At 43.8% G+C, this 22,203-nt stretch overlaps 2 protein-coding genes across 2 annotated transcripts; both read right to left on the bottom strand.

The window, feature by feature from the left end:
• Positions 1-1,948: 1,948 nt before the first annotated feature.
• LOC108939399 (cysteine sulfinic acid decarboxylase-like) lies at positions 1,949-9,360 on the bottom strand. The gene is made up of 14 exons (XM_018760712.2): positions 9,281-9,360; positions 7,749-7,888; positions 7,486-7,612; positions 7,271-7,361; positions 6,629-6,851; positions 6,269-6,348; positions 6,060-6,114; positions 5,417-5,533; positions 5,201-5,265; positions 4,963-5,044; positions 3,695-3,894; positions 3,332-3,383; positions 3,048-3,137; positions 1,949-2,940 (listed from the first exon to the last, which is right to left on the bottom strand). Exons 1-14 carry the CDS (start codon positions 9,345-9,347, stop codon positions 2,755-2,757), a joined length of 1,575 nt encoding a protein of 524 aa, XP_018616228.2. The 5' UTR covers positions 9,348-9,360; the 3' UTR covers positions 1,949-2,754.
• Positions 9,361-13,382: 4,022 nt separating this feature from the next.
• On the bottom strand, positions 13,383-21,625 carry LOC108939400 (uncharacterized). The gene is made up of 4 exons (XM_018760713.2): positions 21,566-21,625; positions 15,191-15,540; positions 14,975-15,049; positions 13,383-14,813 (listed from the first exon to the last, which is right to left on the bottom strand). The coding sequence occupies exons 2-4, from the start codon at positions 15,513-15,515 to the stop codon at positions 14,503-14,505; spliced, it is 711 nt and encodes a 236-aa protein (XP_018616229.1). The 5' UTR covers positions 15,516-15,540; positions 21,566-21,625; the 3' UTR covers positions 13,383-14,502.
• Positions 21,626-22,203: the final 578 nt, after the last annotated feature.

Raw genomic sequence — 22,203 nt, forward strand, 5'->3', positions numbered from 1 at the left:
GTTTGCAGCCGACGTTCGTCTACAAATCTTGCAAGAGCCTTGTATTTAGTCTTCAGAATTAGTGCATGTTCCCTATCTGACTGGCTGCTGGTTTTTCATTCGTATTCTCCAGTTGGAAAGTACACTCCACTCGTACCCCGATATACGACCGGAAGTCAGTTGGTAACTCGGAATTGTTCGTAAATCCGCCCATTACGTCATAATTTATGAAGTCTTAAGAAAATACAGCCGAATCCCCTTATTTCTGCAAAGGTTATGTTCTGTCACAAATATCATATAAGGTTAAAATTAACTGACCGTTCGTTGTAAGACTTATTCTGTTTTCATCAGCAGCTCATGCAATGCAGTCTCAGTCAGTGTCCTACATTACAGGAACAAATCACTACAGGTACTAGTTCATACTACTACTTTTTATTAACATTAAAATCACCAAAATAAGAACCAGTCATTTCAGTACTGTCTTCTGGATTACACGCATGAAGGTGCCATTTTACTCCATCAAGGCCCATAGGAAGTAGAGGAAGGAGAGCTAAGATGCAGTGTAATGATGTTTCAAATGGGGAGAGTGCATTAAAAAGTGTTTCACCTTAAATACTGATCAAGTGTCTCACAGTAAACAAGCCAATATGGCCAGGAAACAATGGATGCATCATACAAACATGTTTATCAGCATTTGGTTTTTAAGTTCGCAGTCAAAACAAATAATGATAGAAATGCACCTCTGCTTATTTGCTGGTTAAGTTTAAGGATATTGCCATAATACATTTTAAAAATACGCTGAAAAATTCGTTACAGGAACTGCACGGTCTTTCTTTACCTCCACAGCTTTAGTTTGTACTGTGTAGGAGTGCATTTTACTGCCCCTAATGGAGGAACTGCATACCGTTTTCACTCTGCAACAGAAATTTTAGAAAATACACCAGTGAACAAAATAAATTTAAAAAGAAATTAATACATTTGGAAATGTATCTTCAAAAATTTCTAAGTGGGATCTTTATGACTTGAGGTACAAGTGTACTGGGAAAAGCAAGCAAAAAAAAAACATCTACAAAACATAAGGGGAACTTGGAAAAATTACACTGGTTTCTGGTAGGCCTATAGGGTGTTGTGATTTCTGTCACTGCATTTATCAGGTTTAATAGTTTTACTGTAAAAAAAAATGTGCACATAAGAAGTTCCAGGATTTAAAACATCTCCAGAAACAGCTTAATAACATCAGTCTATGCATCTTCAACTGCTGTTCAGAAAATAATGACATCATGGGGATCTTCGGAGAATTTATGCTATAAAGATAAATAATTGTTCTTTATTAATCTGGCATCTTCTCCACCTACAATGTTAGGAAACCTAATATGAGATACCCCTCCTATATCAATTCAGGGTAAGGACCTTAATCGTAAAAGTAGAAATAGAACCAGCAACTATGCAATTAATTGTTGTCCTGTACACAATGTTGATCACAACTGATGAATTGGTTGTGGAATAAAATGAAGTACTGTAGGAAACATTAGGTGAAATCTTAAAGTTTTGGCATAAGCTATACATAAGCCACTTCTTTGACAGCTGTTCTATCAAGTTGTGGTGCAAATAGGAAATTCATTTATGGGTGGTATTTCGTGCTAAATTGCTATAACATTCTGAAATGTACTTTTAAAATTGGACTTATTATTTTGCAGTAAGTGCAAACTCTTCCTACCAGAAAAATGTTCTTCTTTCAGAATTTAGTCAGTGCAGGGACATATCACTAGGTGGCACTCTTATGTGGGTACAGTCCAGGAGACTCACTTGCACCATTTTGCTTTTATTACTGTTTTTATTTAAAAATTAGCACTTTCTGTTGTTTCATTTGGAATAATTAAAAGTCATCCTTATATTTTTCATTTTTGATTAGATTTGCATCTGTTTTTCCACATACCATTTGCACTGTTGCTGAGGAAAGAATCAGAGGTTCCGATTATATTTTATTGATGGTAAACAACTTGGTGAATGAAAATCCATGTTTCATACAATGATTACTAAGCAAAAAAGTTATACAGTGATGATGACCGTTACGTCACACCAGTCCCCCACGTCTATAGAACAGCGGTAAAATGTCCTTATACAATGAACCTGAACAAAACAAAACATACCTTTTTTTCCCAATTTAAAAAACACAATACATTTTATTTATCTTAAACATAACTATTTTCCTTCAATAAAACTTTTTAAAATGATTTATATAATGATGTATGAGGGTGGACCCCACTATGGGTTGGTCCTTACACAGTATTATAGTCAGACTGAAACATACAAAGCAAAGAATTACACAAGCTTAAAAAGTAAGAGGACCAGTTTACAAAAAAAGGCCTCCTGAAAATCATCAAGGTTTTTTATTTTTATACAAAGCTTTTGATGTAAATGCCGTAGATGTTAATATACTTAACTGAGAAATTTTATTATATTCTCTTCTTTTATTAAACTGGCTTGAAATTTACACTAAACTCAAATGTAGGATCACGTCCTAAAATACAGGTACAGGCAAAACATGTCTGGACTTAAATATCTCAAAACATACTAAGCATGTTATGTGGGCAGGAATAGTCCATACAGCTATTGACCTACAGGAATATGGGCAGCAACATTTTCACATCAGTCTCAAGGGGAACAGATTTCAACCGTGGTTTAGATTAGTACGAAAGATAAAATCCGTACAGTTTCAAATTAAATATGCATGTACAAATGCAGCTCCTGGATTCCATCAGAAATGGCAATGCACTAAAGCGCGTTGTACAGGTCTTTCCCCAGCCTTTCAATCTCATCGAGGAAAAAGTCCATGTCCTCCTGTGAGATATGAGGGGAGATGATGACCATGCGGAAGAAGTTGACTTTCTCCCTCAGAGGCTGATAGCCCACCATCATGCTGCCTTTGCGCATCATACGCTCCTTTATGACAGGTGCCACCTAGTTGGGTGAAAGTGTTATTAGTACCATGCCTGCTAATGACCTGATGACCTAAGAATGCACAAAGTAAAACAGGATTTTGTGAACCATTCCCTTGACAAACCCACCTTCGACAGTTTCTCCTGATAGTCATTGTTCCCCTCCTTCCCCCTCAAACTGGGAGGGATGTACCAGAAACACACGTTCACAAACTGTGGCTTTTTTCCAGCAACCATTGAGAAGGAAAGAACAAAACAGGAACCAAATTTAAATTCTCCACAACTGAAGGCAAGGCTCAATTCCACTGGCTGGCTACATTACCGTCTCAACAAAACACCATATCAGCAAGGTATCTGTACCACATCGTCAAGCCCGAATGGCTAAACAGATACAGTACATGTGACCCACGTACCTCATTGACAAGTTGGAATCCTTCTCTCTTGCTCATCTCTCGCACAAGATACCTGCCAGATCATGGACATGGTCAAAGTCAAGCAGGGTGAGGAACCATTAGAACTGGTTCACTGCAGAGCCAATAAAGACCAGGGCTGTTTAGTGCCACGTGCAGGAGGGTTTTGCTTCACCTCAACTTCTGCTTCCTTTCACAGTGAAACAAGGAGGAAAACCCCTGGAAAATCCTCAGCTCAACTCTCCCCAAGACCAAAGATGAACGGCTTTGCCGCACACATTCCATTATCGATCACCATCACGAGACCTCTTCGGCTTGCCACGATAAATAATATCGTACCTAGATCGACGGACCACAGGACTCTACCTGGCGAGCTTGAAGACTTTGTCCACACGTTCCGCTAGGCCTTCCGTGCCCACAGCTTTCCACATGAGCCACAGTTTCAGACAGTCCACCTTACGGCCGCACTGCACCGACTTGTCCCCTGTGTCCATTCGCATGTCGTAAAACTTGTCCTGCTGGAACAGGTAGGTGGCATTGGCGCAATGGCATTGTTTCAGCAGGTCCTGCGGAGAAGTGAGAAAGGATGGGAATGATGGTCAAGGACAGGGGCAAAACCCAGGGTAATGCAGTTCAGATGCCACCTGAAAATCATTTCATCTATCGATCAGTTTTGTTCTTTGAATCTCTCGATACATGAACCTGTTGACTATATACACACACACACTTATTAACTTATCTGACACTTTTCCACTTACAATTAAACTGTTTCTTTACTACAGTTATTTACTGTGAGAGATTCCTTACATGTATCTAAAACCTTAAAAATGTATGTATTAACAGTGCAGGGGGTGCGGTGGTGCGGTGGTGCAGTGGGTTGGTCCTGGTCCTGCTCTTCAGTGGGTTTGGGGTTCAAGTCCCCCTTGGGGTGCCTTGAGATGGACTGGTGTACCATCCTGGGTGTGTCTGTGTCCCCCTCCGGCCTTGTGCAAGTGGTTTGCAAGTTGGGGAAGTGGTTTGGACGGCTGTATTAACAGTAATATGCGAAATCACAACATGTCGTGTGTGTGCATGTGGGGCAAAAGAAAGGTGGAAGTGAGGAAGAAAAGACAAATGTGAGAGTGGATGGTTGCTTTTGTCTTCTCTTGTGCCACTGATTGTCACGTGCACCAGGATATAACCTTTGTATTCATGTGACTCTTTGGAAACTAGTGGAGAAATAATTCTTAGGAGCTCTGCTCACACTATCCAATGATAAAAAAAGCAATGCCCTAGACTAAATTGTATATAAAGGCTGTGTAGTGAATGTCTGGGGAGACAGGGTGACACTACTCGAGTGTGCACTGTTCTTCCCATGATCGGTGGTAAGAAGTAAAGCTTTGGTTTTTACTGTACAGGGTCTTCTCATAGCTTTCTGAAAGTTCTACTACATTACCCATTCATACAGCAGGGTAATTTTACTGGTGCAATTGTGGTTAGGGACCTTGCTCAAGGGTGCTGCAGCTAGGATCTGAACCTACACCCTTCAGATCTAAGGACAGTGGCTCTAACCGCTACACTACCAGCTGGGCCCCCTGTGACCTTGAGAAAGCTGAACTCCCAGTTTGTCCAGGTGCTTCAGCTACCCATCCTACCGTATTGTCCTTGAGCAGGAAGACACAGCACTGCAGGCCAGCGAGCAGCATCTTGTGAGGGTTCCATGCCAACGAATCCGCCCTGCGCACCAGCAGCATGGGAATAAAAATCAAAGTTTCGGCCCCACAGACTCAGGGATCAGAATGATCAGCTAAGACACTCATGAAGTTGATAATATTGCGAAATCAAGCTGTTCTGGCAAGAACGAATGACAGGGGCTATTTGTTCAGCACAAACCTTTCAATCCCCTTCATCAGGTGTTTGTGTTTCTTGGAGAACAGCACACTGCCTCCCCAAGCGGCCTGTGGAACACAACAGCAGCACACTCTGTGGGTTCATAATGGCTTTCCTGCTGTTACTCAGAGCCTTGGTCGGAGCACCTGTTCACATTCCAGTATGGCTGGCACAGCAAACCTAAAGGTCCAGAACAGGAGAAGTGGGACTGGCACTCACATCCACATGCATCCACAGTTTATTCTTGTCACAGATATCAGCAATGCGGTCAAGGGGGTCAAAGGCACCCTGTATGGTGGTTCCAGACGTGGCGCTGACTAAAAAAGGCACGGCACCCTGGGTAAGGAAGGGGAGAAGTTCAAGAAGGTCAGTCTGCATGAAATCTTGGGTCTCTTCCACACTATGAACTCCTGAGTGAGTGACTGTGATTTACACCAATCTAAGCTGCTACCACACAGTGATCAGGGGTTTCACTCTTACGCCAGTCTCATCAGATGAGTGTGTGCCAGTGAGTGTTATTTCAAAGAATGTGGTGAATAAATGGCCTTCGCACTGTGCCACCACTTACTTACTTAAAATTAATCACTTCCTATTCACCCTTGTAAATATTATACTGAGCCTATTTGTCTTATATTTTTATAGCGTATCGCAAAATAGAGCAACAAATGACTTTGCCGCACACTAATGGAGACACAGACATCCATCCACATACACAATTTAGCCGTTTCAAACATGAGTTTGCTAAGCCCTTCCAAATAACATCTGACAAAAAATAAATCAGTATGTAAATATAACCAGCTGTTAAGAGGAAAGACAAATTTCCAGGAGACTGGACGGACAGGGTACTTTTCAACAAACGTGCCTGTGATCTAGCAAGCTCAATTTTCTCATCTAGGTCTTCCGGAATCATGCAACCCCTGTGAATCAACAGAACAGACAGAGGGGTAGAGAGAGAAAGACGGGAGGGAGAATGACACCAAGAGCAGATACAATGCAAATCACATGGGGCCTTTCAACAGGATGCTCGGCAAGCGCGGTGTGGCGAGTGCGAGGACTGGTCAGGTGTTGCACCTTTCATTCACTTTCACCATGAAGACGTTGTCCAGTCCGATCCCCAGAAAGGAAGCAGCCTTACACAGAGAGTAGTGGCTCTGGAAAGGAGAGAAGGGCAGAACGGGATGGTTACTTTCCCCCCCATCGAAAGACTTCACTCTCATTTACCACCGGTGCACCACACAAATACTGAGGCACGGGCATAAAAAGCATCTTTCTGATGTGCAGTGCAGACATTGCTTTACTGCGCTGATCTACACATGCTCCCAAGTTCATTTATCCATCTCCGGCCAAGGAGATAGGAGTGGAGTGGAAAAGCAGACTATAAGCAGGAACGCCGTGTGGAATCTCCCCACCGAAGCACAAATAGTATTTTACCTCCTGGGATGTAAAGGCAGCCAGTCGAGGAACAGCCCACAGCCCCTGCACTTTGACCTGGGGGTAGGCGCGATACCGTGCAACATTCATGGCGTACATGTTGGAGACGGAGCCGCCGGGGCAGAAGATGCCATCCCCCTGTGGCCAGCCAACCATGGAGCGCAGTTTGGTCAGCATCACGTTCTCCATGAGCACAAACACGGGGGCCACCTCATACGTGTACCTGCACACCAAGCCGGGAGAAGCTGCTCACACCTGCGAGGACTGCACCTACTGTGCATGTCGAAGCAAACCGAAAATGGGCAAGAGGCCAAGCTCCTGGTTTACAGAATTGGGTGAGTGGAATTTGTGTCCCTAATTTTAACCACTCCTATATTTGCACACGAGATCATATTTCAAAACTCTGTCAAGTTTTTAAAATAATAATTTAAAAAAAAAAAAAAAAAAAAAAAAAAAAAAACAGGGTTGCTGTGTTCACGAGAACGTGATATATTGAAACATGCACAGTCGGCGATTTTAAAACCTCAGACGCTTAAAGCCGACTTCAGGGGTATTTCATTTTAACGAAGAGCAAAATAACAGACGCCCACCTCGAATCTGAACCTGTTTCGACCGAACGTTCGCAAGCTGCCGCCAACTTACTGGCTTGTGTTGAGAGCCTCTGTGAGAAAGCGGCCGGCCAGGGAATGGTAGTCTACACCTGCAAACAGCTGGTTGAAGAAACGTGGATGATCTGAGGACAAGGAAAACCGTCGTGGGCGTCATTGAAACACAAGCTGTGCACTCTCCCTAGACCTCACTGAGGGCGCCAGCTGCTCTGCGAGAAGCAGCGGCTAGGATTTCCCGCGGTATCTTACTGGTCTTGACGCTGTATTTAGCAACATCTCGGACTCGCTGCAGCAGCTGGTGGTGGGACTCCCCACCCTCACGCAGTTCCAGGTCCAATAGGGCCGACAGCTCCTCGGGGTCATGCCAGTCACATACCTGCAAGGTCCACGGCACGTAGATACCGGGTTTAAAGGGTGCAGCGGAGTGTGGTACGGTAACTCGAAAAAGCGATGCACAGAAAGCTTAGCGCGGACAAAGGAAAGCAAGCAGAGAAACAGAGCCAGTCGCGCACCTTCTCCTTCACGTCGGTGCCCTTGCACAGCACTTCCTCCAGGATTACTTTATAGGCTTCAGTCAGGAAATACTGCCCATCAGCATGGTCAAGGTGGGGCTGTCCATTCTGGGGACCATTCACACCATTCATTGATTCCACTATTGGAAAAGAAAGGTTTCTTTGTCATGATGAGGAATTTCTGGGACTGCAACAGCATATGAGAAACACACAGTTATTTTTAATTCTGTTGGAACCACTGTGTGCAACAGTACTTTTCCTGTTGGAGTCTGTGAAATATGGAACTTTTTAACCCAAACAAAATTAATTTCTTATCATTTGTCACTTTATTCTTAATTTCTAAACAAACAAAAATATTATGTAAATCTATAAACATACTCAAATGCTACTAAGAATGTTATGGATATAATATTTTAACCCAAACAAAAATAATTATTTTATTTTGTTATCATTTCTTACTTTATTCTTAATCTGTACAACCAAAACTATTATGTAAGTAACATTTTACCATGTGTGAAGATTAAGAATGTCAAAGATGGAATGGTTGAAGATAATAAAATATTACATAACAGCTTTGTTTATGTTTAGAGATTGAGAATAAAGTAAATGAGAACAAAATAAAATAATAACCCTACCCCAGAAAAATTATCTATTATCTGTTAACTGATCCTCACTGAATTTTAAGAAGGTGAAGAGTTCAGTCGGGGATTTCACTTAATTTTACACTGGTATTAAGAGTGACTTAGGCAGTCGCGTGCTGTATCTGATATGGTCGCCACCTAGAGGTCAGCGGGGGAACTGCAGGCTGTGTGTCCGAGCAGCGCTGCGGAGCGCGAAGGAAGGGGGGAAAGAAAGAGAGAAAAAAAAAAAAACAAGACTTTCGGAGGATCATAGCTGACAAATGACAAAACTATGACATGATGTCCGAGGAGACTAACTTTCAAGTGTTAGTGGCTGTGATTTATTATACACCGAAATAACGCAATTAAAAAGCAAATACTAAAACACGAAAGTACATTTACTAATAATTTTAGCAGATAATTATGAGCCTTTAATAATAAAGAGATTTTATCACCATCATCACAGATATTTACAAAGACTGCAAATAGAGCAGGCGCGTGGAGAAACATGGTTTTCCTTGGTGTTTTCAAGCGTTCTTCGTTTGCTGGCAAACTTCCGTCCGTGTCTATAATGTCATGTTCGTGATGTTGTCTGGAAATTTCGCACGCAAGTTCGCGGAAAAAAAACTGAGAAGTGTCCCTCCACACTGAGCATACAGCGTAAATATTTAAAAAACTGTCTAAATTTTACTGAAAAGTGTGGATTTCCAAATAACGTAATAAATTAAATAGCTGTATATATAGCATGCAAGACAAAAAGTTGACACAAATTAATTGAATGTGGGTGATAGGAATATAATTTCCTTTTTTTTCCAAAAAACTTAGTTAATGTGGTAAACTATTGCAGACGCGACTTAATTCCGTCGGTGCTGCAGTAATTCATCACTGGTCCACTGCCGGAGAACACGTTACCTCCACATTCCCCGCTCTGCGGACCGAAAATCCCAGCGATGCCGCTCATGGTGCTGCGGACGTTCATGTTCGCTGTCGCCTTCGACTCGCTTGTTAAATCGGATCGCAGGGATCAAAGCGTCGTGTAAATCGCGACGCGAACCAATGGGCGCGCGGAGAGAGCGCGCGCGAAACACGGGATTGGAGCGCGCGCCGGCAACTGGAGAAAGAGAAGAGTGCGAGCTGTCGGTGGTTGGGCGGGTGAGTGGGTGAGCGCGTGAGCGCGAGGCGGGGGGGGTGTCATCGCCGAAGGAGCCGTCGGACCGCAAGCAAAGCCGCGAACGCTCTTCTAGTCGCGAATCTCGCCACGACGAGCAGCCGAAGATAATACGAGATCAAACATCCGTTATCGCTCACTTATCGGTAATGAGCTGTTAATACGGAGCGCAGAAATTCAACACACGTTCTCATTTCAGACACTAAGTAACAGCTGGTAGCGTAGGGCTGCTGCCTTTGACCTGAAGGTCGCAGGTTCGAATCTCTTCTCCGCCTGTAGTAGCCTTGAGGTACTAAATAACCCTAAATTGCGCCAGTAAAATTACCCAGCTGTGTAAATAAATTAACACTGAAAGGCGTCAGCTAAAGGAATAAATGTAAAGTAGCCACGCACAGGACTCTCACAGAAAGCCAGTTGTAGGCATTTAAAAGTTGTATTTTCCTCATGGCGACGCACTCCGGCGCTCGCAACCTGACAAGCAGAAGCACGGTGGCGCAGCGGGTAGCGCTCTGTCCCACGGCATTCTCTCCCTTCCCTCGCTGCTGCAGCTTTTCTCGCACAGCCGAAAGACGAGTGTTTCGGCAGAACTGGGGTCTCTAAACTGTCCGCAGGGTGTATGTGTGAATAAGTGCAGGGGCTTCACTGCGGTGTGTGTGGCGCTGCGGCTCCGCTGGGGATAAGATGTCCGCTACACACCACTCTCACTCACTCACTCACTCCGTACACAGTCACTGCGCCTCCCATCGCCTGCGCAATCAGAGTACAGTACACGTACGGTATAGTTTCACTTGCTTTCCTGATGCTACACCCTGTAAAGCTCAACATTTTCGCTGTTTAACTAAGAAACTAAAACTTGGCATCTTGTGCGATGCAAACACCAACAGGCGAAACCAGCAGGGCTCTGCCCCCAGGCGATGCAAGGATTTTTTAAATGAGGGCACGGGTCGGGAAGACTGCCGAAGTTACGTTAGCTAAGATAACTAACTACCTACGTAATATTATATAATGGGACTCTTGGGAGCTTTTGAAGGCGTTATACCCGCGAGGGTCGTATTTAGGGTAATCGAGGCTGGCTTTCGCCGTCGGTAGGGTACATAATTTACTGCTGTTATCTGGAGTTCTCCTCTGCATATTTATTATTTCAGCAGAGAACGACAACACTCCAGTCCACATACTTCATCCACACACACACAGAGTCTGAAACCGCTGTCCCAAGCGGCGTCACGGCGAACCGGAGCCTAACCCGGCAACACAGGGCGTAGGGCTTGAAGGGGAGGGGACACACCCAGGATGGGACGCCGGTCCGTCACAAGGCACCCGAAGCAGGATTCGACCCCCAGACCCGCCAGAGAGCGAGACCCGGCCGAACCCGCTGCGCCACCGCGCACCCCTCCACATAATTCAGAATATATAATTGAGTGTGTTCATAGCATGAATAGCGACTCTTTGAATTCCTCTTTGAAAAACGTGGTACTGTGATTCCACATTGCTAATCAGGCAACGATTGACAGCGCTCTGATCCAATGACGTTGAGCATTGCCAGATTGACAGTGCTCTAGCCCAATGGCGTAGGGGAGGCGGTGTCACCCCTTTAGACACGCCCCTGGCTGCCCCCCAGCGTTCAGCCAGGTTTAGTGAACTCCCTGATTTGTGTACAATTCAATCAAGTTCTAATATTCCTGGTCTCCTACTGGTTATGCTACTGGAGCACTGTAGTACAGACTACGGTAGAATACTAAAAGGTGATTTCGTCCAACTTTTGCTGTGCATTTGGAGTAATTCTAAACCCCCATTCTGCAGAAGTACTTCTTCACTTTTTTTTACTGCTGAGATGCCAGCAATTTCCATCGCACTCGTACAGTGATCCTATATGTTGCACTAATTACTTCTGGTTAGGAAACCAGTGATAATTCATCAGATTTCATTCTGTAGTAGGTAGTAAACAACACTGGGAAATTCAACATAAACTATAATTCTTAGTTTTTTCCCACATTTAGCCTATATTTCATTAGAGCTGATGCACACTACATCTTTAAGGCCAGGATAAATTCAGACATAACCATAAGACTTTTAAATTTAGGCATAAGGCTTTTAATATGTTCATAAGATCATTACCTATTGAATGGATTCATTAAAAGATTCATATGGTTTTGTTGTTCTGCGTCAGTTTTGCAGGAAACAAGGGCTTTGCAGAAAGAAAGCCCCAGATTGTACTCTGGTTTCCTAAAACAGCTACAAGCTGCTGATCGGGAGAGTAATTTGAAATGTGTCTGAATTTAGTTAATCTAGTGAACAAATTAAGTAAAATTACTAAATAAAAAGTTGCAGAATAAGATGCCAAAAAGGTGAGGATCATTTCAAATAAAAATAATCTAATATCATACATTTTTGCTGTTAAAAATATAATACCAGTAGGTAAAGCTTTAAGTTAAACAGGAAGTGCACATATTTTATTTTTAATTAAAATGTTTATTTGACATGATTGCATACATTAGTTCCAGTTGGGAGGAGTTGATTAAATAACAGCTGAATTACAGTAGTGGGAGGGTGTGTAGGCGCAGAGGGTTTGGCCGGGTCCTGCTGTGTGGCGGGTCTGGAGTTCGAGTTCTGCTTGGGGTGCCTTGTGGCAGACTGGCGTCCCGTCCTGGGTGTGTCCCTCCCCCTCCAGCCTTGCGCTCTGTGTTGCCTGGTTAAGCTCCAGGTCACTGCAACCCTGCTCGGGACAAGCAGTTTCAGCCAATGTGTGTGAATCACAGTACAACAGCTGACTCACAGGGCAGCACGAAGTACAGCGCCTGGGTGGTGTGAGAGGACATGGATTCGAACCCCGCTCAGTCTGTGTGGAGTTTGCATGTTCTCCCCGTATCTGCATGGGTTTCCTCCCACAGTCCAAAGATATACTGTTCAGGTTCCCCCATACTGTGTGAGTGACAGAGAGAGTGTGTTCCACTGATGTATGGATGAGTGACCCAGTGTAAGCAGTGTATCTAGCTGTGTAAGTCACCTTGGTGAATAAGGTGTGTGGGCTCATAACACTACATAGAGGTCAGTGGAAGTCACTTTGGAGAAAAGCATCTGCTAAACAAATAAATATAACATCCATTCATTGGCTTTTCAGGTTTGTCCATCATATACCACAACTACAGTCATATCTGGGACAGCAAAGAGCTTCAGATGACTCCTTGTACAGCTGAAATGAGCTGAACAGTACAAAGCAAAGTCAAGGAAACTAATGTAGTGCACCTACCTCCTCTAAGAACATGGATAAAACAGTAAGTTATTGAGTTCTGCGATATCATAATATCTAAATAGAGCCATGAAGTTGGATAAGGCTGTCACTGGTTAACTGACAGGCTTATCAATAGTTTTGTTAATAATTGACTATGAAAATTAACTTAACATCCATTCTTCAATTGCCAATTCTAGTCATGTGCAGCTAAAACACTGATGGACAAGAAAAAGGGGGAAAAAAAGAAAAACAGTTTCTGTTCACTTTCACCACTGTTGCGAGAAAGCTGGATCATATTACCAAAACACATGTTGCATCATGTGCTAAGTTCCCCATGTGTGTGAAAGCACAGCACGCCACGCAGCAGCTCCTTGTTTCTGTCAGTTAGGCTCTGTAAACAAAAGCAAGAATGCTGCTGCTTTCTCTCAGATCAAAGTGACAAGTGTACAATATCGTGGGGGTATCAGACCTCATCTTTGTATGTATACAACAACATGGCTAAGACAAACTCTTTGACCTATGACATGCTGCAGCATGATTGCTCCAGGGAGTGATCGGGCGCAAGGCGTCAATGGGAGCATTTACAGGGTTTTTTTCCGTAAGCACAAAAAAAAAAAAAAAAAAAAAAACAACTTTTCAGCAATAATAACCTGGAACATTGAATAACAAAAAAAGATTTAAAAAAAAAAAATCGGGACAAAAACAAAAAGGTAAAACACAAGAACAAATAAGAACATTTCAGCACAAACTGAACAATAATTATTCTCCCAAAACAATGTGCTCCAACTACTAAAATCCAGAATCAACATTTTAATAAGGTCCATTTCCATTTTTGGTCTTTAACTGAAATTAACATTTTACTTGACTTTAAGAGGCCAGAGCTCATGCAAACTTATAACTCATAACTAGATCTCCGGCTGAGTGGCCATCAGTCTCGGACATGGGGGCGTGGCCTAAGTCCCTGCCAGTGTGACACTACGATGAACGTAGCTGTTCTGGGGGTTAAAACCAGCAGGGTGCCTCCACCACTGCGATGCAGTATCTCCGGCTGAAACGCATCTTGCACATTCAGCCTCAAACACCGAAGGAAAGCGAGGCGTGAGGCTCCTTCAGGTGATGTGTGTGTTACCTATCAGCTCTCAACTGTAGGCAGCCAAGAAAACATTTCACAGTGATGACACTGTGACACTTCAAATGATTGTACAAAGCCCACCCCCTGAGTTTCTGATGACTCAGCTGAAGGTACAAGGGTGAATAAGGGTGAAATCACACCAGGGTGAAACAACGTGATACTTGCCGAGAGGAGAAAGGTTAAGCACCAGGAGATAAGAGCCATTGCATGCCATCTATTTTCAAACGTCTATTTTTTAACCAAGTTCCTAAAGGGAACAGTTTAAACGTTACATATGAAAATAGCCCTGGCACACCGGGGCGTGTGCGCTTCAAGAAACGAAACAGCAACGGCTGAACGTAGCGCTTTTGATAATTTTACTTTTTTATACTTTATTCGGTGTTGTCTTTCTCCAAGGTGGTTTCAGAAGTTACTCAAAATTATTGATTTCTAACTAAACAGGCTGTTTGATCTGCATCGGCATCTTGTGTAAGAGGACCTCACCTGACCCGTAACTTGTATTTTTCCACTGCCTACGGCTTGTGCAGAGTAACCTTTCACTTCCATAAAAATATATCTCATGTATATCTCTTCAGATGCAGTGTGAAACAGGGGACTTACGAGCCTCAGCGCACCACATGGCTCGGTGCCCCAGTGATTCCGCTGGACTCCAGGAGGATGTCCAGGCTCTCCGGAGGGACAAAGTTACCTCGGGAGAGCAGGTCATACAGGCGGACTGCGGTGGCTTGGCGGCCCTCACGCATGCGCCAGGCTTGCAGCATGCCAAACACTCGCTCCACATGCCTGGGGTAATCCTCCTCCAGCTGCTCCAGCTGCACAGCTGTGATGCGCAGTGCCACCAAGCCCATCTGCTTCCAGGAATGGCCCACCCTGTCAGCTAGAATCATCAGCTGTCTCTCAGTCACCAGCTCAGCCCCTAGAGACCAAAACGAACCAGTTACAGGCATGCCTCCTCTATCCCTCTTTCTCCACAGGCATCTTCAGGACACAGCACACCTTGAAAGCACAAGTTTTTCATGTTAACACATGATGCTTTGCTACTGCTGTGCTACTGAACCACACCCAGGAAGGACTTACTATTCACACAATTCTGCTTGATGGGACTCTCTGGTTCAAGATTCCGCTCTCTCTTTCTTTTGAACCTTCCATGTCCTAGAAGATGAAAAACAAGCACATTAAGTAGATTTTCATGGCCTGACACATAGTATTTTATATAGTCTAGCACTTGGGGCCCTGCACAGGAACTGAGGGCCGAGGTGACCGGGAGTCATCGTGGGTGTTCCTCTACTTTACCTCCTGCCATCTGACGCAGCTGTGACGGCTTCTTTAGGAAACCCAGTTTAGGGTATGTCTCCTGAATTTTTTCTTCCTTCAGTAGCTTCAGCAGCTTCTTGGAGCAGCCGCTGCCCCTCTGGATCACACAGTCCAGGAGGTCACAGACCTTCTGCGAGGGGTCAGCTATGACTTTGATGTGCTGGTACTGCGCCACTGTCAGCAAGGAGCGCGAGTCAGCATGCTGCAGCACAAAGTCGGGGTCAGCGCTCAGTGCGTCGATCAGCGTGGCTTTCAGTGTGCGCAACAACGCACTGCACCCTGCTGCTTCGGGCTCCTTTTCCATGGCAGAGTGTTTCTAGGGTGCTCTCCTAAGGATGTCATGAGAAAATGGCACCATTATGAACCTCTTCATCTGGATGTACTTATCGCTGTATTGAAAATAACGGCTCGCGAAACTGGTCGAGGGCACAGATTTATGACAGAGTGATACTGACTCAATGTATTGCGCTTAGAGAATGTTTAAAACCAAAGCCTTAAAGTGTGCTCTAATATATTGCTACTCCCAATGTTTTCCCCACAGCAAATGCAACATTTAGATATGAATATTTGGAGTGAAAACAATTATGATTACATTAACACTACATTCATATTAATAAATCGAGTAAATCTTACCACAGTCCAAACAATATATGTGGAAGAAGGCAATGTAAAACCATACATGAACCCTCTCCTAACCTAAAAACCATGCAAGTGCTTACCAAGAGTACACTTTGATGGCACTGACCCTTAGTTCGCTTTAGTTTTACTCAGTTCTGCACATTTATTTAATTATACATCTTAATATATTCAGGGAAAATGAAACCAAGTACACCCATTCCCTGGAAATTTATTGTACAGACATTCACTTATTCAGGCTTCAGGAACTTGCACCACATCCTGGTGAAGGGATTTTCTCTCTGGCTGCCTGGACTTTTTATAAGTTAAAAACAGGCCAGTCTCCCTCCTTTCTTTTCTGTCTAAAATTTTGTGATCAGCTATCTGATTTCTTCACCCGGAACCATCTCCTCGATGGATATCAGACTGGATTCAAAGTTGGTCATTCCACAGAGACGGCGCTCCTGGCGGTGTCTGATGCTGTCCAATCTGTTGTTCTAACGGTTCTCGCCTCCCTCTCCTCGGTCCTCATCCTCCTTGACCTGTCTGCAGCATTCAAAACTATCAACTACCGGATTCTACTCTCCTCCTAGTCAGCTTGGGATCAAAGGAGCGGCACTAAGATGGTTTGAGTCCTACCTATCTGACAGATCCTATCAAGTGGTCTGGGGGAGCTCCCGTTCTTCTCCTCTACCTCTCACATCCGGTGTCCCGCAGGGCTCAGTACTGGGTCCTCTTCTCGATCTACACCTCCTCCCTCGGTCCGGTCATTGCCTCCCATATACTCAAATACCACTGCTACGCTGATGATAGCCAGCTCTTCCTTTCCTTTCCACCTGGAGCTACAGACATTTCCTTGGGCATCACTGCATGCCTGTCGGACATCTCTGCACAGATGCCTGATCACTCAACCTCTCCAAAACAGAGGTTCTACACCTCCCAGCTGGCCTGTCTTCCCGTCACGATATTTCAGTCAAACTGGACAACTCACTCATTTTGTCTTCCTCCTCAGCTAAGAGTCTGGGAGTGACGATTGATTCAAGTCTGTCTTTCTCTCAGCACATCGAAGCCACAACCCAGACCTGCAGATACATCCTGCATAACATCCGCAGGAGCCGTCCTTACCTCACAACCAACTCTGCACAACTACTTGTCCAGGCCATGGTGACTTCCCGTCTGGACTACTGCAATTCTCTCCTGTGTGGCCTTCCTCCTGCTACTGCCATCAAACCTCTGCAGCTGATACAGAATGCTGGTGCCCGAGTTGTATTTGACTTGCCAAAGTGTTTGCATGTATCTCCTCTACTCGTTTTCGTGCATTGGCTTCCTATAGCTGCCCGGATCAAATTTAAGACCCTGGTTATTACTTTACAAATGCATCAATAGAATTGCTCCCAGCTATCTACAAGACTTGATCATTCACTACACCCCAACCAGACTGCTTCGCTCATCTATTTCTGCCCTCTTGGTGGTCCCACGCACAAAAGGTAAAGCACAAAGGTTCTCTGTTCTGGCCCCACTGTGGTGGAATGACCTCCCCCTCTCACTCAGAACTGCTGATTCTCTGTCCATATTTAAAAAGGGTCTTAAAACACACCTTTTCAAGACTCACCTGAACACGACTCACTTCGCCCATCTCTTAAGTTCATGGAAGGTGTAAATGTTCTTGCACTATAACTTTAAGATCAAGTTATGCCCAGAGAATACTTTACGCAGCTACTCCTGTAATGTAATGTAAATGCTAATATGTATCTCAAAAAAAAAAAAAATTCTAGAAAGGTGATAAGGAATCGTTGATATTCTGAGTTTTATGCAGCTACTCATGTGATCAACATTGATGCATATGGTGGAAAGAAACAAACTAATTGCACTTAAGAATCACATGTCTGCAACTATGTGGGGAGCACGGTGGCAAAGGACATGTCTACTGGTTTCAGCATAAAGCTCTTGCTGCCACTTTGGCCTTTGTTTCTGTGTAAATCTTTAAAAAGGCTGTCAATGAGTAAATCTCAGGCAGTCTTACATTAAACTTATCCTTTGCCATGGAGGTGAGTGACATTGGAGTAGAAAAGGGGTAGCTTAGTGAGTAGTGCTGCTGTCCCACAGCGTGTGGGTGGTGTGAGAGGACATGGGCTCGATCCCTGCTCCGTCTGTGTGGAGTTTGCGTGTTCTCCCCGTCTCACGGGTTTCCTCCCACGGTCCAAAGATATGCTGTTCAGGTTCTCCCATAGTGTGTGAGTGACAGAGAGAGAGAGAGAGAGAGAGAGAGTGAGAGTGAGAGAGAGAGTGTGTGTTCCACTGATGTATGGATGAGTGACCCAGTGTAAGTAGTGTATCTACCAGTGTAAGTCACTGCGGTGAATAAGGTGTGTGGGCTGGTAACACTACATAGAGTTCATTGGAAGTTGCTTTGGACAAAAGTGTCTGCTAAATAAACAAATGTAAATGTCCTAATTTACACAGCTGCTTAATGTTTACTCTGTCACTTGAGGCTAAGTACCTTTCTCAAGGATGCTGACCCTGGGCCTTTCTGTGTAGAAAGTGAGAGCAACAACCAAAAAACCACTAACTACCTGTCCGGTGTAAGTAGCTTTGGAGAGAAGTATCTGCTAAATAAATACATGTAAATGTCTGTCTTTCTGGTAATGTAATGCACACACTGTATTTTCTATGAGATGTACGGCGCTTTGGAGAAAAGCGTCCTCTAAATGAAGAAATGTAAATGTAAATCTGGGGGTGAAACATCTCCAAACGCCTGAATCAACTGAGCCTCAACTTCGATCGGTACCTAGTCCCAGTGGATGAACAAATCAAGTCAGTCAGGTAGTAGGTTATGTTTTCATGAAAACCTGCATGGTACTGAATAAATGTAATTGTGTTCCTGTGTGCTTATCCTTTTTTCCACTTATTTTTTTGTGCTTCTTTTGATACATCAGAGCCTAAGGAGAATATAAAATAAATTGCTTATACCTAATGGGTATGGTGTAACATTTAGGGCTGTTTCCTTGCATTTATAGGACCTACGTTACATTTATTCATTTAGCTGATGCTTTTCATCAAAGCAGCTTACAGTGGTAAACTACTTACAACTATCTACCCATTCATACAGCTGGGCAATTTTACTGGAGCAATTCAGGGTAAGTACCTTGCTCAAGAGTACTACAGTCAGCTGTTAGAGTATCATTGACATAGTCCACATAGTGTGTGTTTGTCCCCAGTGGTTTTTCATTCCTCTTCCACTGAGTAAAGCAGCTGAAAAGGTGAAGCACGTGCTCTCTGGGCTCTGGGTCCATTTGCATGACCGCATGTTTATTCCTTGGCCTCGGTACACCCTGGATCAGGGGTACAGTGAGTTACAGTGGATTCCGCAGGGGAAGAATTGTCTTTCTCTGTTTCACATGTGGTCCAGGTGAAAAGAAGGACTCACCAACGTCAGGGGTCTGAACAGCAGACAAAGGAAAAGCTGTTTACTGTATTGACATGATGGTAAATTCCAAATCACAAAGCAAAAAACAGACTCTTTTAAACGCTGTTTATAAGTGCTGCAAACCGTGTTCCATAAGAGGGAGCTCTGAGAGTTGCAGTTAGGAACAGTTTCTCAGGAATATAGTAGCTTCTCAGTAACAAGGTCATCAATAACAGAAGTGGAATGGAAGGAATTTGTTTTAGCCAGCTTTAATATTAGTACAAGCAGCAGTGTGTTCAGCCCATCAGGCTCGATGTGTCCTAAGGTGCTGGCCAGCAGAAACTGCGGGACCTTTGACTGTGTTCTAAATATGTACAGCGTCCCTTTCACTGAAATCAATGCTCAGTCACTTCTCGTTATTAAAACCAAGTAGGCAAGTGTCTGTGGTCTGTGTGTGTGCAATCCAGAGGTCAGGGCAAAAGATTTAAGCAGCTTTGAAAGAGGCATGGTAGCTGGTTCCAGAGCTGTATTAAGAAAGTTCCAGAACCATTAAAACATCCAGCCATCTGTGGTCAGATGCAGTGATCAAACAGGTCAAAGCAGGGTGATGTGACTTAAGCATACTGACATTCCAGCTGCAGTCAGCGGTACATGTATGGTGCTAAAATACACATAATAGGGTGTACAACTGGCTGTACCTTGTTACATATGGGAGTGGGGGAGGTGGTAGTGTAGTGGTTAGAGTTCCTAACTTTGAACCCCTATGTTGCAGGTTCAAATCTTGTCTCCTGCTATAGTACCCTTGAGCAACATCCTTACCCTCAATTACTCCACTAAAATTACCCAGCTGTATAACTGGGTAAATAAGTTGCTTTTTTAGAAAAGCATTAACTAAATGAATAAATGAAATATCAGCAAGTTCTACTCAAGTCAGCAGAAAACAAAACAGTGCATTTATAGTGAGCTATGCAACCCAATCGTTGGACTGGAGGAAAATCACTAGGTCTCGTCAATTTCAGCTCCAGCTCGCTCATACCGACAGAACTGAACTCCCCAAGAAACCTCATACACCCCTCTTGAAGAAGGTGCATTTCTGATTTATTTTTCAAATATTTGCTAGCAGGAAATATGTCACTGTGAGGAGTGAAGACAATATCTGAATGTTTGATCAGGGGGTATGACAGTGTCTCATAACTTATTCACTCACTTAGCAGACACTTTTCTCCTAAGTGACTTACAGTGGATACTATGTAGTGTTATCAGCCCACACACCTTATTCACAAAGGTGACTTACACTGCTAGATACACTACTTACACTGGGTCACTCATCGATACATCAGTGAAACACACTCTCTCTGTCACTCACACACTATTCAGGAACCTGAACAGCATGTCTTAGGAGTGTGGGAGGAAACCTGAGCACCCAGAGGAAACCCACACAGACACAGGGAGAACATGCAAACTCCACACAGACTGAACAGGAACTGAATTCACATTACATTCTCTTGCACCACCCAGGCGCTGTGAGACAGCAGCAGTACTTGCTGTGCCGCTGTGCCACCGTGCCACCCATTCATTTAGCCAATGCTTTCCTCCAAAGCGACTTATAATGTTAAGTTACTTCCAATTATTTACCCATTGATACAGCTGGGTAATTTTACTAGAGTAAGTATCTTGCTCAAGGCTACTACAATTGGAGGTGGGATTCGAACCTGTGACCTTTGTGTCCAAAGGCAGCAGCTCTAACCCCTACGGTACCACCTGTCCCCAATTATCAAACTGATTATCAATTGATCCAATTCAAATCCCACTTCTGCTGGATACTCTGTACTTGCCCTCAATTATTTTACCAGGAATTCATTAACTGTTAATTAAATCTTCTATTAAATAAAAGATGCATTTCTTGGTTGTGTTGGCTTGTTAGTTTTTAACGGTTAACCTGCAGGGTGTCTTCAAGCAACAGTTCAACAGGGAAAAATATCAAACTCTGTATCATGATGATGTTCTTTCTTGTTGCTTTCAGATAAGCAAAGCACATTTATTTTATCTACAACGCTGTTCCGTTTAAATTAATATATTTTCAAAGTAAACGGACAAATAACGTTACTTAGACTTATCATCAAGTAATTAATATAGTTTAAGTTTTGACAGCTGCATTGCATAGGGCAGGGAAACCACAGCTCTTCTGCATCTTTATAAACGCGGAAAGGCGAATAATTTAATAATCAGTTACTTTTTCACACGAAATACATAGTGTGAATTCGGGGTTAAAATGTAAATCGTTTCGACATCATTCACAAACGCCAACAAGAGGAAAATACAGCAATCAATACCTTTTCAACTGCCGTTGTTGAACGTCTCAAACTTCCGGTGGCCGTCGCCTTGTGTCCTTGAGCGACTGTCTACCGCCACCTAGCGGAGTGGAGGACGGAGCTGTATACTGTACCCATACCCATGTGGACCGGACAACAGGCTGCAGCACAGGCTTCCCCCACAATACGAAGCCAGTACGTTCCTGACAGACTGTTCGTAACTCGAGCTCTCAGACGTCATTACCATTAGTTTCAATGGGAAAAGTTTCTTCATGCATCGCTGAGCCCCTAAAAGTGACACCCATTTATAGTAAAATATGAAAAAATAAAATTAACACAATTACTGCAGTAGTTACCTCCCTTGTCCTTCACCTACCACTGCTATGCCGATGATACCCAGCTCTTCCTCTCCTTTCCAGCTGGAGCTACAGACATTTCCTTGGGCATTGCTGCCTGCCTGTCGGACATCTCTGCATGGATGTCTGATCACCACCCCCAACTCAACCTATCCAAAATAGAGATCCTACACCTCCCAGCTGGCCTGTCCTCCTGTCACGATCTATCAATCAAACTGGACAACTCACGCATTTTACCTCCTCGGCTAAGATTCTGGGAGTGACGATTGACTCAAGTCTGTCTTTCGCTTGGCACATCGAAGC

The sequence above is a fragment of the Scleropages formosus genome, chromosome 19 (genome assembly GCF_900964775.1).
Source record: "Scleropages formosus chromosome 19, fSclFor1.1, whole genome shotgun sequence".
Taxonomy (NCBI): domain Eukaryota; kingdom Metazoa; phylum Chordata; class Actinopteri; order Osteoglossiformes; family Osteoglossidae; genus Scleropages; species Scleropages formosus.